This window comes from Heptranchias perlo, chromosome 3 (genome assembly GCF_035084215.1).
Source record: "Heptranchias perlo isolate sHepPer1 chromosome 3, sHepPer1.hap1, whole genome shotgun sequence".
In the NCBI taxonomy this organism is placed as follows: Eukaryota; Metazoa; Chordata; class Chondrichthyes; order Hexanchiformes; family Hexanchidae; genus Heptranchias; species Heptranchias perlo.
The window spans coordinates 18586900-18604037 of record NC_090327.1 but is presented as its reverse complement, the minus strand read 5'-3'; the positions used below and the strand labels follow the sequence as shown (position 1 = coordinate 18604037).

At 40.6% G+C, this 17138-nt stretch overlaps 1 protein-coding gene across 3 annotated transcripts in view; it reads left to right on the top strand.

Moving 5' to 3' along the window:
* The window catches only part of LOC137310786 (receptor-type tyrosine-protein phosphatase mu-like), a 797377-nt gene that overhangs the window by 493846 nt on the left and 286393 nt on the right, over window positions 1-17138 (top strand). For all 3 annotated transcript variants that reach the window (XM_067978407.1, XM_067978404.1, XM_067978408.1), the window contains exons 10-11: window positions 2125-2326; window positions 7581-7683. In XM_067978407.1, the coding sequence (XP_067834508.1) occupies window positions 2125-2326; window positions 7581-7683 (305 nt within the window). The remainder of the gene's footprint in view (window positions 1-2124; window positions 2327-7580; window positions 7684-17138) is intronic.

Below are 17138 nucleotides of genomic sequence, written 5' to 3'. Positions count from 1 at the left end.
GGATTTTAAAAAATTTAAAGAGTGAATTCTGATGGCTTAGTCAAGGGAACTGGCTGGAAGGAGTTATTGAATCTGAGAGCATGAAGGAGCTGAATTAACATCATTTGGGAAAATCATTCACCTTGAGAGCCTCAGTGATATCATCCAGCTATGTTGCGTGTGAATTCAACTTCTGTACCATGTTGGGCTTAGCAGCTCTTCTAAATAAGTTCTGTCCAACCAGTTGTCATAATAAAGGCATCTGTTTTCCCTATTAAATATTCAAAAAAACCACATCATAATTAACATTAAAGACCAAAATCCAAGACACTCATCATTCTTTATAACTATTTCATTTTTATTGGGGTCCTGATGGTCTTTAATTCCTATTTCCACCATGAGTGTAAGGGACTTTCATCAGGGCAATAGCTTGAGCTGGTGCTGAGTGCCTTTAAGGAACATTATCAGCTCAGTGGGGTGTTTGTGCACAGGCTCAATTGCTGAAACAACATGGAATAATCTAATAATATGTTTTGAACTATGAGGACTGGCCATTAATGTTCTTTTCCCAGTCCTGAATATTCCTATGTGTTCAATAACCATGGCTGTTGATTCACTGTCCGTGCCACCAAACAAAGCTTGCATAGCTCCTGCAGTTCATATTGTAGAACACAATTTAAGTATATGTATCTCAGGGCTCTTTCCCCTTCCTGGGTCTTCAGGGTGCATGTATATCTTCCAACTGAGAAGGTGGCCAGGCAACTTGCTTCCCCTCTTTCCAGCATGATTAAGGTCAACCTTCACGAGTTGCGCAAGAGCAACCAAAGATGATTCTCTGCTGCTTTTTCTTCTATCCCTTCTTATAGGGAAAGACTTGTCTTATTCAGCACCCTCCACCCCCAACATAGCGCAGACGAAATCAGGATCTCGTCGGTTGTGGGGGGGGTGGTGGGTGGGGGGAGGTGGTGGAACCAGACCAGTGCTGTGTCACTCCACGCTGCCACATGTTATTGCCCCAATGCTCCAGTTAATTGTTTGGAGGCTTCAATTTGATTTTAATTTGTTGTACTTCTGCAGGTCTGCCTTTCCTGCTGATTTCAAATATGGTGAACTATTGCTGCTCTATGTGGCCCTAACAACTGCTTTTATGTGTTTGCACATTGATGAGAGGTCTTGTTCTGTTCAAAGGTGAAGTAGTGCCTGAGGGAGGCTCTGGTAATATTGGAATCTGTGAACCCTGACTTTGGGTGATAATGTAAAACGAATGCTATTGAATCAGTCACCTGTTATACATCTCTCCTGATTTTCATTGCCATTGACAGAATTACCTCCAGTATCTTCAAGATATGAGGAGGAAAAAGTAAAGCTGGCAAAATGCAAGACTCTTTACCAAGACTCATGTGCCCTTTAACCAAGCTTACTTTTAGCAGATTCTGCTCTGTGCTCTGAGAAAACCTGGTTAGAAAGTCACTTTGACAAATATTCAGAAAGAATAAATAAATATAAAACATTTATGATCAGTACTTTCCTTATTCAGCACAGGGCAAAAATTTAACCTGCCAATAATTTTTTTATAAGGCGTAAAATAGAATTTTAGACTTAAAGTGGTTTAAAAAGAAATGCATCAAGATGTACCTGCTCTGAAGTCTGTGACAGTTCCATTCTGCATTAAATGCCTTTGTTACTGTAGTGATATTTATTTCTTTCAAAAGTGCAAATGACTCAAAGAAGATCAATTTCTGATGGTTTGCTCATTATCTGCGGCTGAATAGATATTAAACCAACCACTTACCATCCTGATTGATGAAATGACCTCTGCTGGTCATCATTTTACCTACATCCTTAGACTGAAAGAAGAATAAAAAACACATTATACAGTAAGAATTTGACATTGTAACATCAAATCATCGGTAGGTTATTAGAGGAAACCTTGAACTACTCTACGCACCTGGAAAAATGTCTGAATATGTATTAGTAATAACTTTCTGGCCCTATGTTCTATACATCTGATACTAGGTATCACAAAAATGCAATATCAGAAACCTGACAGTGCATACATCAAGAAGGTTTACTGGATAATGATGCAATCTCTTTTCATCTGCACAGCATTTTCATCACTTCTTTTTTCTTTAACTCTCCAAATAGGTTTACTACAATGGCATTGGTTCCTTTGACCCTGAGATTGACTTATCGAACCAAAGCGGTCGAGTGTTCAAGTTAGGAAATGAGACCCACCACCTGTTTGTTGGCTTGTACCCAGGGACCACCTATTCCTTCACGATCAGGGCCAGCACTGTCAAAGGCTGTGGGCTCCCTGTCACCAAACAGTTTACTACAAAGATATCAGGTATTGCTTTCAGATAAATTCATCTTACTCTGTTTGGTAATCACCAGTTCAGAAATACCTTCTGTTTGAGGGGGGGAAAATAAACTTTGACTTGGGTGAAAGCAGAACCAGGTTGATATGTAGTTTACAAGGCTATTTCTCAAAATTGTCTTTTGGAAAACATTTACAGTTTCAAACTTTATGGCTTCCTATGAAGTGAAGCCCACACAAGTCTAAGCCCCATACTTTTAACACTCTCCAGCTGGTTGGATGATGGATGTAAAATTCAGATTTGCTCAAACATGGATAAAGAGTGCTTGAAAGCAGCTGATGTGAACTAGCTAAGGCATTGCCATGAAGTGAATGGCAAAGTAAGGAGAAGTGGGGGCTTCTATCAAACTGACCGACACTGCCACACACACTAAACTCGTACTAAAAGCTGTAGATCCAAACTGAGTTTGGTTACTGCATTTTCCTAAGATGCTTGAGGTCAAGTAGATTGTTGGGACAGAGTCAGAGGGACTTTATTTCACATCTAGTCAAGCCTTGCTGGGCATTGGAATGCTTGGCACTGATACTGGATACTAACACTGGAAACATGCTCACCCCTGTGGTATTAATTCTCAAACTCATGGCTACAAAAATTCACCAAAACATTAGAAATGATGAAAAATTCAAAGAGCCAAGAATTGAAAATGACTGTCTTACCAGTAGGAATGTACAATGATATACTTCTATTTATGAAATCAATTACAAGTAAAGAAGTGTTGAGGAAAATGTTTAATTTAATAATTTCCTGATGGCGATAAGGTGTGCCAAATGAAGTGAGAATTTGAAGCAGATTAGTTCCAATTCCCAGTGTGTGTGAATCCACAGTGGAAAACTTACATAATTAAACTCTACTAAATTAGAATATCATGCAGAAGGCCTACAAAGATGGCTGGTGTAGGAAATGGGAATGTCAGAGTAGAGGGTGTTTTGGTAAGTTATGAGACATTTGTGGGAGTTTTACTCTAGCATGTCAAAATTCCTTTTTCTCTTGCATTTATCTAACAGTAGGCCATGTGCTCTTGATGACTTTGCCCATGGGATAAATTTAAGGAACAACTTCCAAGTATCAAACTGCTATGGTGGGATTTGAACTCATGTAGCTCTAGATTGTTAGTCCAGGCCTTTGGATTACTAGTCCAGTAACATAACCACTACGCTACTGTATCCAATCTTGATTTATGTGCAGCATTTTTTTCTTTAATCTGTGTGCAATATTTTATATTTATCAGTGTTAAGGCTGATTTACCACGTGACTGTGCAATTACGTAGCCAATCTAAACCCTTTTGCAATTTTTTTGCTGCATCTTCTTCCTCTATTAATCTCTATTTTTTCAGTGGGGACGATGCCCCTAATAGAATACTCTGCTCACACTCACTGTCTAGACTCACAAATGAGAAGTGGCCACTTAGATGATATATCACGGACACCTGGCACCTATGGAATCTTACCAAACACAAGAGAGGAGCGAGAACATTGGATAGCTTGGAAAAAATTTGTTTTTTAAAAATTGGCAAAGCAATGGCTTATTGCAAACCATTTTATTTTTGGCACTTCCCAGACTACGATGAAAGAGTTTTTGGTGCAGCCACCTTATATATTTAACGTATGGTTTGAGTCACCAATAGCCAGGCATCTTTGCAAATGTACATCAGTCTTTTACACTATTACATATATATAAAAATTCATTAGAAAAGGGAATATGGCCAGAGGACTGGCAGACAGATAATGTGATTCCTATATTTAAAAAGGGAGATAAAACCAAACCAGGGAACTATAGATCAGTTACCTTAACGTCGGTGGTAGGAAATATAATGGAATCCTTGCTCAAACATGTAATAGAAAAACATCTAGAAACTGAAAATATAATAAAGAATAGTCAGCACGGATTTCAAAAGGGAAGGTCATGCTTGACCAACCTTATTGAATTATTTGAAGTAGTAGGCAGGGTAGACAAGGGTAATGTAGCAGATGTAATATATTTGGATTTTCAAAAGGCCTTCGATAAGGTACTAAGGTCAGAGCATGTGGAGTCAGGGGACAAGTAGCAAAATGGATAGCAAGCTGGCTACAAAGCAGAAAACAGAGAGATGGGGTTAAGGGTAGCTACATAGACTAGCAAAAGGTGGGAAGTGATGTTCCACAAGGATCGGTGCTGGGGCCACTGTTGTTCACCATTTACATAAACAATTTGGACTCGGGAATCAGAAGTACAATTTCAAAATTTGCAAATGACACCAAATTTGGGGCTATAGTTAATACCGAGGAGGACTGCGACAAAATACAGGAAGACATTAATAAATTTGCAGAATGGGCGTGTAATTGGCAAATGAATTTCAATACAGATATGTGTGAAGTATTACATTTTGGTAGGAAGAGTAAGGGAACCACATACTGCTTGGATAATAAGATTCTAAATGGGGTAGACGAGCAGAGGGATCTGGGGGTACAGATACACAAATCACTAAAAGTAGCGACGCAGGTTAATAAGGCCATAAAAAAGGCAAATCAAGCAATGAGTTCATTTCCAGAGGGATAGGATTGAAAAGCAGAGAAGTTGCGTTAAACTTGTATAGAACCTTGGTTAGATCACACTTGGAGTACTGTGAACAGTTCTGGTCTCCACATTATAAAAAGGATATAAAGGAACTGGAAAAGGTGAAAAAAAGATTTACTAGAATTATACCAGAACTGAGAGGTTATACCTATCAGGAAAGATTGAGCAGGCTGGGGCTCTTTTCTCTAGAAAAGAGAAGACTGAGGGGTGACCTGATAGAGGTCTTTAAAATTATGAAAGGGTTTGATAGGTAGATGTAGGGAAGATGTTTCCATTTGCAGGGGAGACCAGAACTAGGGGCCATAAATATAAGACAGTCACTAATAAATCCAATAAGGAATTCAGGAGAAGCATCCTTACCCAGAGAGTGGTTGGAATGTGGAACTCGCTACCACAAGGAATAGTTGAGGCGAATAGCATAGATGCATTTAAGGGGAAGCTAGATAAACACATGAGGGTGAAAGGAATAGAAGGATATGCTGATAGGGTTAGATGAAGTAGGGAGGGAGGAGGCATAAACATCGGCATGGACCTGTTGGGCCGAATGGTCTCTGTACTGTACATTCTAGATAATTCTATTTAATTTTTCTTGAACTCTTTCCAGTGATGGTGTTTATGAAAAATTTGACAAACTTGGATAATCATTTAAACAATTGATTGAATTAGTGATTTAAGTGGTTGCAATTATTCATTAATTTGACACTTTCTATTATGTAATGTGGATCCATACTGAGATGTAATGTCTGTTAGGATAGATTTGCTCCAATGAAGCATTTCTGTTGAAGTTGCACAAGGCAACGTAGTTAAGGTGCAGAGGCGCACAAATGCAACAGGTCATGATATGTTCCTTTAATCAAGAATTGTACAGTTACTTATTACAATCCAGTACTTTTTTTTCTGATTAAGCCTTTTCAGTGTTACAAATTAATTATTTTTATTTTATGGAATGGATTTTCTCTAATGTGCCAAACTAACTAAAAGAAAAAGCAATCCAAATATTACAGTAAACTCTTCTTAACCCTTTGACATCAACTATTTAGAAAGCAACAAATTACTGGGAGTGTGATATAAGGAGAATAACAGAGGTAGGATATCTCTTACATACGGAAAGTAGATGACTATGAGTGTGTTACAGAGAATGACACTTGGTTTGGAGCTTGTTGCAGAGAATAGCAGTTGCTTTGAAATATGATAGAGAATAACAATTGGTTTGAAGTGTGTATTATAGAGATTGAAGTGTGTATTATAGGGAATAACAATTGGTTTGGAATGTATTACAGAGAATAATAGTTGGTTTGAAGTGTGTATTATAGAGAATAACGATTGGTTCGGGATGTATTACAGGGAAAAATAGTTGGTTTGAAGTGTGTATTAGAGAATATCAATTGGTTGAAGTGTGTAATAATTGGTTGAAGTGTGTAATATAGAGAATAACAATTGGTTGAAGTGTGTAATATAGAGAATAACAATTGGTTGAAGTGTGTAATATAGAGAATAACAATTGGTTGAAGTGTGTAATATAGAGAATAACAATTGGTTGAAGTGTGTAATATAGAGAATAACAATTGGTTGAAGTGTGTAATAATTGGTTGAAGTGTGTAATATAGAGAATAACAATTGGTTGAAGTGTGTAATATAGAGAATAACAATTGGTTGAAGTGTGTAATATAGAGAATAACAATTGGTTGAAGTGTGTAATAATTGGTTGAAGTGTGTAATATAGAGAATAACAATTGGTTGAAGTGTGTAATATAGAGAATAACAATTGGTTGAAGTGTGTAATAATTGGTTGAAGTGTGTAATATAGAGAATAACAATTGGTTGAAGTGTGTAATATAGAGAATAACAATTGGTTGAAGTGTGTAATATAGAGAATAACAATTGGTTGAAGTGTGTAATATAGAGAATAACAATTGATTTGGAATGCGTGATATCGCAAATATTTAGCATGGAGTGTGTTTTTATGCTGCTGTGACAAGAAATAACGGGGATGATTTTTCGAATTTGTGCTTCCAATGGCGAGGCTTTGAGCCGGAATTTTTGTAAATCGCCCCTAAGAGCTCAGATAAAATTCCAATGGAAAAACTCCATACAGGCGATTAACTAAAATTGTAGATATAGTGTAAAACAAAATGCCCAAAAGCATACAGTAATTAACTTTATAATATAATATGAGTTCGGACAATCAAGACTACTGTAACCGTAAATGACTGAGGCTTACCACTTAAAGTTTATAATGTCATCTACAAGCCTTAATTCTGTCATTGAATCGAAGTCTCCAGCCATTCAATACCCTCAGAAGTATGCTCGGAAGGTTCAGATAACATTGTGAAATTTATCAGTTTATAGAGTCATTCAAAGCCTAGAAACGTGGAATGGCCGTCAATTCATGGTATCCCGTCTTCTAGTTTTTAATTTACACAGTTTTCAATTGTTTCTTGCTTTCTTGATTGTTTTCTGGCGACGTTTGTCTATCTACCATCACTGTTACGGTGTTTATGATTGCAAAGTTACTGGATGCAGCTTTGCCTTTTGTGCTGTCGTGATTGTATTGTATGCTGGCAGAAATAACGAGAATGATGATGAACTGCTTTTAAATTCTGTATTTGAAAAAAATTACATAGCGAACAGACTTAACAATATACTTATTTTGTTGTCCCATTTTGCAGCACCATCTATGCCAGCATATGATTATGATACACCTCTGAACCAGACTGACAGCACAGTGACTGTTCTGCTGAAGCCTGCCCAGAGCAGAGGAGCCCCTGTCAGGTAGAAGAAGCAATATATCGCTTGTTCTTACATAATGTTTAATTGAGATGATAGCTTTGGCTAACAGTTATCTTTGTTTCTTATCTACCTTACAGATAGCTGAACTGGGACTGGGAGGGGGGGGGGGGAAGAGATTTTACAAAATGTTTTCATGTAAACTTATATAGTTGATGCAGTGGATCAAAATGTATATGACTTGTATATCAATGCTAAAGAACTTCTTAGTGCTCACATTGGGAAACTTCTCCTGTATTCCAGTAAAGCTTTGGCTCTGTTTGCTGTTTTGGGTTCCAAAGACCCAAAAATGTTAATGCTGAAAAGTATCTCTTCCAATCTGCTCAATCATGGTCCGCAACTCCGAGACATGCAACACCAGGGCTTCCCCAGCTCGTGTGCAAGATCCAGGACCACACTGAGATGTGGATTTGTGGCTGCAGGGGTAGAAGGGCTGCTACCCACAGCAACCTTTCACTGAATACCCTGGAATGAAAGTTAGCCTCACAGCGGGCATGCCTCTTCGGCAAAACATCTTGTACAAGGACCAGGATTAAGCAGTTAGTGATGAGTAAGCCTGGTATATGGCATTTGACTTGCATGCCCAGGACATCAAGATAACCGGTGTAATGCTAACTACTCTGTTGTAGATCCTTGACCTGAAAGCAGATGCCCGTGATATAGTTAATGAGGAAAGTTTGAAATTTGAGATGATAGCTGCCGCATGGTTCGTGTTTCCAGGTTTCAATGCCTATCACAATTGGATCGTATAGAGGCAAGCGGCTTCTTCTGAAGCTTTACGTCTGCAATTAGTGTAACCACTAATCAGTGGCATATGATGTGTGTCCATGCTGTGGTCAGGAAGATGGTGGCAATGCACTCAGACATCTTATGGTGAATTGCACTGCTCACCATGCTACTTGTGAGGAGGTACTTGCTATCCACCTAGCGAGAGCTCACACATATGCTTGTCAATTGTCTGACAACCAACTGGTGACTATCCTCTTTGGGTAGAATCAAGTGGATTGAGATGTCTCTAGCGTGAGATGCCTGGTGATGGAAACTTGGAAGCACATCAACCCTCAATAGCTGACTCAGTGATCTGATACTTGACAATATTCCAGGGCATGTTGCTGATTGATTAGTCAGCCAGACTCACTAATGCAATCTGGGTCATTGGGAGACTAGGATTCTTCCCAATTAGCTCCTGCAAGCCAATGCTCCACTGGTGGTCCTGGCTGGAGAAGCAGTGGGATGAGACTCAGGTAAGCTGTGCAGTGTTAGCTAGTTAAACTGTAGCAGTGACTCTGTGCACACTTGGGGCTCCCGAAGCTTTGACTCTGCTAATTTGAGCTTAGGCTCTCTAGACTTAGGTAAGTGGAATGTGTCCTCACAAGGAGAGTGTGTATACTTCACAATGGGCAAATCGAAATCCTACAGCTGGATATAGATTTTTTTAGCAACTTGATTTAAAGATTCTCAAACATCGTGGTGCTAACTAAAAAGAATTATCCCGATATTGTTTCATGCTATTATTTATGATGACAGCCGTTATATAAAGAACAAAGTACAGTTACTTGTGCAGATATCTAAGGCCTCTAGATTATAATGGAAATTCTTGTGCAGGAATCCAAGTGGTAAATGGCGCTGTGAGAGGCTTTAGAGAACAATAGTTTGAGGATTATTTCTTTCATGGCTTCCAGACATTTCTTCAAAACTTGTTTGCTGTGCTTCTCAGTCATATACAGACACACATCTCTCTAATTTGGAACACTTTTCTGTCATGATTTCTTTTCTTGAATTCACTATAATTGTTCAAGAAAATACCATGAGGTAGGGGTTAGGTGCATACATATTGGGAGGGAGAGACATGAGTCTGTTAATCAATATGTACCACTCTCACTCATCTCCTAGCAACCGACTAGTGACTATCGTTAGCAAAGAGTCTTTCTGAAATCTCAGTCATTGGCTTGTATAATAGCCCAGAATTTGCTGAAAAAATAGCAGTGTATAAACGACGCATACCGTTACTAATGTGCAAATCGGCCAGCAACTTGTGGTGCGAAGGAGATACCCCATGAATTGCGAATCGCCACATGTTGCTGGATGATTCGCACTGCTCTGCCGTTAGCTTCGCAAAAATGACATTTCGCCCTTAACCTCCCTGTGATTTTTATGAAGTTGCTGCATTTGCATGTTAATTGCCCTTTAAAGTCGTCACAGAAGGGTAAGTCTAGTAATTAATAGCGTAAGTACACTTTTAATGATGTGATAATTGTTAATGACTGCCAATCAACTTCTCTGGCCCATAAAATGAACAGTTAAAAGTGTCGAGTCTCATTCCTTCATGTAGTGAATTGTTGGAGATTTTAAAAATATCAAATTTTAAAATGTTATTCTTTTCATTTCTGTCTTTTTTTCTCTCTTAATTCAATCTTTCTTTCCCTCTCTTTATTTTTCTTTCTGTACCTGATTTGACATTGGATTCACTCACCCTCTCTAATTCACCCTCCTTCTCAGTCCTTGCTCTGTTTATTTCTCGATCCTTATATCTCATTGGTTAAGGAGATAGACTGTTGGTCCCATTGTTCACTCAGGTCCCAGATGCCCTGTTTCCTTCAGTGCTCCGTTATCAGCTTGCACTTCCAGCAACTTTGTGGGTAAAATATTTTTGAGCTGAAGGGTGCAGGAGCAAGTCTAACATGAGATGCCCCACTCCAGCAAATTTTGGGCCAATATCTCAGGATTGAGCAAAATGTTGATCAATAAAACATCATTGTCACAATGTGTACAAGCGTACACACGAACATAAGAATTAAGAGCAGAAGCAGGCCATTCGGCCCCTCGAGCCTGCTCTGCCATGTGATAAGATCATGGCTGACCTGATTGTGACCTCAACCCTACTTTCCCGTCTACCTACTATAACCTTTGACTCCCTTGTTAATCAGGAATTTATCTAACTCAGCCTTAAAGATATTCAATGACCCTGCCTCCACCGCTCTCTGGGGAAGGGAGTTCCACAGACTCACGACCGTCTGAGGGAAAAAAATTCTCCTCATCTCCGTCTTAAAAGGGAGACCCCTTATTTTTAAACTGTGTCCCCTGGTTCTAGTATCTCCCACAAGGGGAAACATCCTCTCAGCATCTACCCCTTCAAGTCCCCTCAGGACCTTATATCTTTCAAGAAGATCATCTCTCATTCTTCTAAACTCCAATATATACAGGCCCAACTTGTCCAACTTTTCCTCATAAGATAACCCCCTCATCCCAGGAATCAATCGAGTGAACCTTCTCTGAACCGCCTTGAAAGCAAGTCCTTTCTTAAATAAGATTTAATAAAAAATGTTGAAATGATGGGAAAAAGATTTCTTGGCAGGCATTCTGCCTGCAGCCTTGGTTGAGTGTCATGCAGAAATTGGTCACTAGGAGAATTATAGCCAGTCCTGAGCTAACACCCCATTTTACTCCTGTCTCTGTAAGGAAGCTCTGGGGAAGAGAGATTCACTCTGTTTGTTACTTGTAAGGAACATAAATATGTTCTTTATCAACGTGATCAGGAATTTTCTCACAATTGAAGTCTTTTGCCTGGTTTCCACTCAATTCCTTGTCATAGTGCCATGACTGCTTTGGGTTGTGGGTGTGAACTGTGAGATCATGGCCCCTGTTTTAATGGAGTAGCAGGCACGGTCTGCGTGAGCCCCAAAGTGGGCAGTTCACCCGGCAGGTCTGGGGACGTAGAGGCCCGGCTGACTTTACGGCTGGGCCTCATTTCTACAAATTATCTCCGACTCCCAACCGATCCCGGTCAGATCCACTACCCGGCCGTCGGTTGAGAATGGGAATTCGGGTGGCAGGAGGCCACAGCCACGGGATCAATCCCCTGAAGTCAGGTAAGTTGTGGGGGCAGCTCTGGACGTGATCAGGTGAGGGGTGAGGGGATCCCGGGGGCGAGGGAGGCCTAAGGCTTCCTTGTGGGGCCTGGAGGAGCACTCCTGCTGCTCCTGGCCAACAGGGACACCAAAAATAACATTTTAAAACTTAGCCTGCCTGGGCCTTGTCTGGCCCGCGATCCAGCTCCCGACAGGTTTGATCTGACAGAGAAGCTGTCACTGCACCCCCGCTCAGGCCTCGAACTAAAGTAGCAGATCGGGTCCCGATGGCATCATTGGGTCCCAACCTGCATATTTAAATAAGAGCCCACCGACTTAGGTCGGATGTACTGCTTGCAAGCTCAAAAGAGGAGGTTAACATCGGCTCATGGCGGGAAGGCAGCGAGATAGGGAGGGTAAGTCGCTGCCCTCATTTTAACTGTGCCCTAGCCTGTTGGACATAAAGAAATGTCTTTATGCAGTGGGTTGTTGGAGCATAGAATGCTCTGCCACAGGGAATGGTTGCAGCAGAGGCCATTGCCTCTTTTCTGGGAAAATTAGGTAAACATTTGAAACAGTTGAATATATAGGGCTATGGGGAAAGAGTTAGGTAGTGGAATTAGTTTTGGTTTGCTCGAGCATAAAGCTGGTACATGTTTTATGCTGTGTTATGAGACAATGAGTTATCAAGGAGGGTTGATGAGGGTAGCGTGTTTGATGTAGTCTACATGGATTTTAGCAAGGCTTTTGACAAGACCCACATGGCAGACTGGTCAAAAAAGTAAAAGCCCAGCCCATGGGATGCAAGGGAAAGTGGCAAGTTGGATCCAAAATTGGCTCAGTGGCAGGAAGCAAAGGGTAATGATTGACGGGTGTTTTTGCGACTGGAAGGCTGTTTCCAGTGGCATTCTGCAAGGCTCAGTACTAGGTCCCTTGCTTTTTGTGGTATATATTAATGATTTGGACTTGAATGTGGGAGGCTTAATCAAGAAGTTTGCAGATCAAAACCAATACGAAGAACTTTTATAGTTATATTAGGAAAAAGAGGGTGGTCAGGAGCAGTGTTGGCCCCATAAAAACTGAAAGTGGGGATATTGTCATTGACAATGGGGAAATGGCGGACCTGTTGAATAATTACTTTGCGTCAGTATTTGCAGTCGAAAAAGAGGATAGCATGCCGGAAATCCCAAGAAAACTAATGTTGAATCGGGGACAGGGACTCGATAAAATTAACATAAGTAAAGCAACAGTAATGAAGAAAATAATAGCACTAAAGAGTGACAAATCCCCAGGACCAGATGGTTTCCAGCCCAGGGTTTTAAAGGAAGTAGGTGAGCAGATTGCAGATGCCCTAACTATAATCTTTCAATGTTCTCTAGATTCAGCAACCGTCCCTCTAGATTGGAAAATTGCACAAGAAAGGAGAGAGAGGGAAACCTGGGAATTATAGACCAGTTAGCCTAAATCTATTGTGGGGAAAATGCTGGAGTCTATAATTAAGGATAGGATGACTGAACACCTCGAGAATTTTCAGTTAATCAGGGAGAGCCAGTATGGATTTGTGAAAGGTAGGTCGTGCCTGACAAACCTGATTGAATTTTTTGAAGAGGTGACTAAAGTAATGGACAGGGGAATGTCAATGGATGTTATTCATATGGACTTCCAGAAGGCATTTGATAAGGTCCCACATAAGAGACTGTTAGCTAAGTTAGAAGCCCATGGAATCGAGGGGAAAGTACAGACTTGGTGAGGAAATTGGCTGAGCGAAAGGCGACAGAGAGTAGGGATAATGGGTAAGTATTCACATTGGCAGGATGTGACTAGTGGAGTCCCGCAGGGATCTGTCTTGTGGCCTCAATTATTCACACTATTTATTAACGACTTAGATGAAGGCATAGAAAGTCTCATATCTAAGTTTGCCGATGACACAAAGATTGGTGGCATTGTAAGCAGTGGAGATGAAAACATAAAATTACAAAGCAATATTGATCGATTAGGTGAATGGGCAAAACTGTGGCAAATGGAATTCAATGTAGACAAATGTGAGGTCATCCACTTTGGATCAAAAACGGATAGAACAGGGTACTTTCTAAATGGTAAAAAGTTAAAAACTGTGGATGTCCAAAGGGACTTAGGGGTTCAGGTACATAGATCATTGAAGTGTAATGAACAGGTGCAGAAAATAATCAATAAGGCTAATGGAATGCTGGCCTTTATATCTGGAGGACTAGAGTACAAGGGGGTAGAAGTTATGCTGCAGCTATACAAAACCCTGGTTAGACTGCACCTGGAGTACTGTGAGCAGTTCTGGGCACCGCACCTTCGGAAGGACATATTGGCCTTGGAGGGAGTGCAGCGCAGGTTCACGAGAATGATACCCGGACTTCAAGGGTTAAGTTACGAGGAGAGATTACACAAATTGGGGTTGTATTCTCTAGAGTTTAGAAGGTTAAGGGGTGATCTGATCGAAGTTTATAAGATATTAAGGGGAACAGATAGGGTGGATAGAGAGAAACTATTTCTGCTGGTTGGGGATTCTAGGAGTAGGGGGCACAGTCTAAAAATTAGAGCCAGACCTTTCAGGAGCAAGATTAGAAAACATTTCTACACACAAAGGGTTGTAGAAGTTTGGAACTCTCTTCCGCAAATGGCAATTGATACTAGCTCAATTGCTAAATTTAAATGTGAGATAGATAGCTTTTTGGCAACCAAAGGTATTAAGGGATATGGGCCAAAGGCAGGTATATGAAGTTAGATCACAGATCAGCCATAATCTTATCAAATGGCAGAGCAGGCACGAGGGGCTGAATGGCCTACTCCTGTTCCTATGTTCCTATGTTCCTAGATGATACAAAAATTGGCCGTGTGGTTAATAGTGAGGAGGTAATCTGTCGACTGCTGTAAGATATCAATGGACTGGTCAAGTGGGCAGAAAAGTGACAAATGGAATTCAATCCAGAGAAGTGTCAGGTAATGTATTTAGGGAGGGTAAACAAGTCAAGCGAGTACACAATAAATGGGAGGATACTGAGAAGTGTAGAGGACCTTGGAGTGCATGTCCACAGATCCCTGAAGGTAGCAGGACAGATAGATAAGGTGGTTAAAAAGGCATATGGGATACTTTCCTTTATTAGCTGAGGCAAAGAATATAAGAGCATGGAGGTTATGCCAGAACTGTACAAAACATTGGTCAGGCCACAGCTTGAGTGCTGCGTACAGTTCTGGTCACCACATTACAGGAGAGATGTGATTGCACTAGAGAGGGTACAGAGGAGATTTACGAAGATGTTGCCAGGGCTGGAGAATTTTAGCTATGAGGAAAGATTGGATAAGCTGGGGTTGTTTTCTTTGGAACAAAGGAGGCTGAGGGGAGATTTAATTGAGGTGTATAAGATTTTGACAGGACTAGATAGAATGGTTAGAGCGGACCTATTTCCCTTAGCAGCGGGGTCAGTGACCAGGAGGCATAGATTTAAAGTAATTGGTAGAAGGATTAGAGGGGAGCTGAGGAGAATCTTTTTCACCCAGACGGTGGTGGGGACCTGGAACTCACTACCTGAAAGAGTGGTAGAGGCAGAAACCCTCAACTCATTTAAAAAGTACTTGCATGTGCACTTGAAGTGCCACAACCTACAGGGCTGCAGAGCAAGTGCTGGAAAGTGGGATTAAGCTGGATAGCTCTTTTTCAGCTGGCAAGGACAACGATGGGCCGAATGGCCTCCTTTTTTGCTGTAACTTTCTATGAGTCTGTGATTCTATGATAATCACTTTAATATGTATTTTGTTGGTTGATGTCACTTGCTTGCCTCTCAAGGACCCCAGTATAATGAGGCCAAAGTTTATTGCATTTCAGTATACAGTATGCACTCTATCAGCTGTACATCAGTGTACCTTATACTCATTATTTCTGGTGAGGAAGTAGCAGAGTTGTATTGCTTCTGTGCATCTTGTTTCAAATCTTTACAGCCTTGCATATAATATCATCGAATGTATGGGTTTTACTTACCAAAAGAAAGACTTGTCTTAAAGTTCATATGATCTGAACTCTGGTATTTTCTATAACCAAATTACTTTTTTAATATTTAATAATGTCCCTGGAGGTGACTGAGATTTGGGAAATATGTTTTCCAATTCAGCGTGCAGTAGATAATTGGATGGGAAGTAAACGCTATCTAAAATAGCGTTGCGGGCCACATGACGGAATTCTATTTATCCATTTAGAACGTGGAAAGCAAACATTAAACTGTCATCAAAACTAACACTTTGAAAACTGAATTTGGAATTTATCTACATATTTTAGTGCTGCATTCTGTAATAATCTACTCAGAAAATGTATTTTTTAAGAAAAATATTAATAAATGATTTCCACAAAGCATTTTCTCTTTTTAAATATATTTCATGATTTTGATATTCTTGAGAGTATAATTTTTAAATCTGTAGTATTCCATTAAAAATTATGATTAGTTCATGGTCTGATCACCCAGTTCTTCATTCAGAAAGTAGGGCAAGCCTGTTGTATGTAAATTGAAAGATCATAATTACTGGTGTAACCATGAATCTGCCACCAATAAACCTTCATCACCTGTGTTCAAATCCTTCCGTAGCCTTGTCCCTCCCTATCTCTGTAACCTCCTTCAGCCCTACAACCCTCCAAAAACTCTGCATTACTCCAATTCTGGCCTCTTGTGCAACCCCGATTTCCTTCACCCCACCATTGGCTGCCGAGCCTTCGGCTGCCTAGGCCCTAAGCTCTGGAATTCCCTCCCTAAACCTTTCCGCCTCTCTACCTCTCTCTCTTCCTTTAAGATGCTCCTCAATGATTTGGATGAGGGAACTAAATGTAACATTTCCAAGTTTGCAGACGACACAAAGCTGGGGTGGAATGTGAGCTGTGAGGAGGATGCAAAGAGGCTCCAATGTGATTTAGACAAGTTGGGTGAGTGGGCAAGAACATGGCAGATGCAGTATAACGTGGATAAATGTGAGGTTATCCACTTTGGTTGTAAAAGCAGAAAGGCAGATTATTATCTGAATGGTGATAGATTGGGAAAAGGGGAAGTGCAACGAGACCTGGGTGTCCTTGTACACCAGTCGCTGAAAGCGAGCATTCAGGTGCAGCAAGCAATTAGGAAGGCGAATGGTATGTTGGCGTTCATTGCAAGTGGATTTGAGTACAGGAGCAGGGATGTCTTACTGCAATTATACGGAACCTTGGTGAGACCACATCTGGAGTATTGTGTGCAGTTTTGGTCTCCTTATCTGAGGAAGGATGTCCTTGCCATGGAGGGAGTGCAACGAAGGTTTACCAGACTGATTCCTGGGATGGCAGGACTGGCGTATGAGGAGAGATTGGGTCGACTAGGCCCATATTCATTAGAGTTTAGAAGAATGAGAGGTGATCTCATCGAAACATATAAAATTCTAACAGGACTAGACAGACTAGATGCAGGGAGGATGTTCCCAATGGCTGGGGAGTCCAGAACCAGGGGTCACAGTCCCAGGATACGGGGTATGCCATTTAGAACCGAGATGAGGAGAAATTTCTTCACTCAGAGGGTGGTGAGCCTGTGGAATTCTCTACCACAGAAGGCA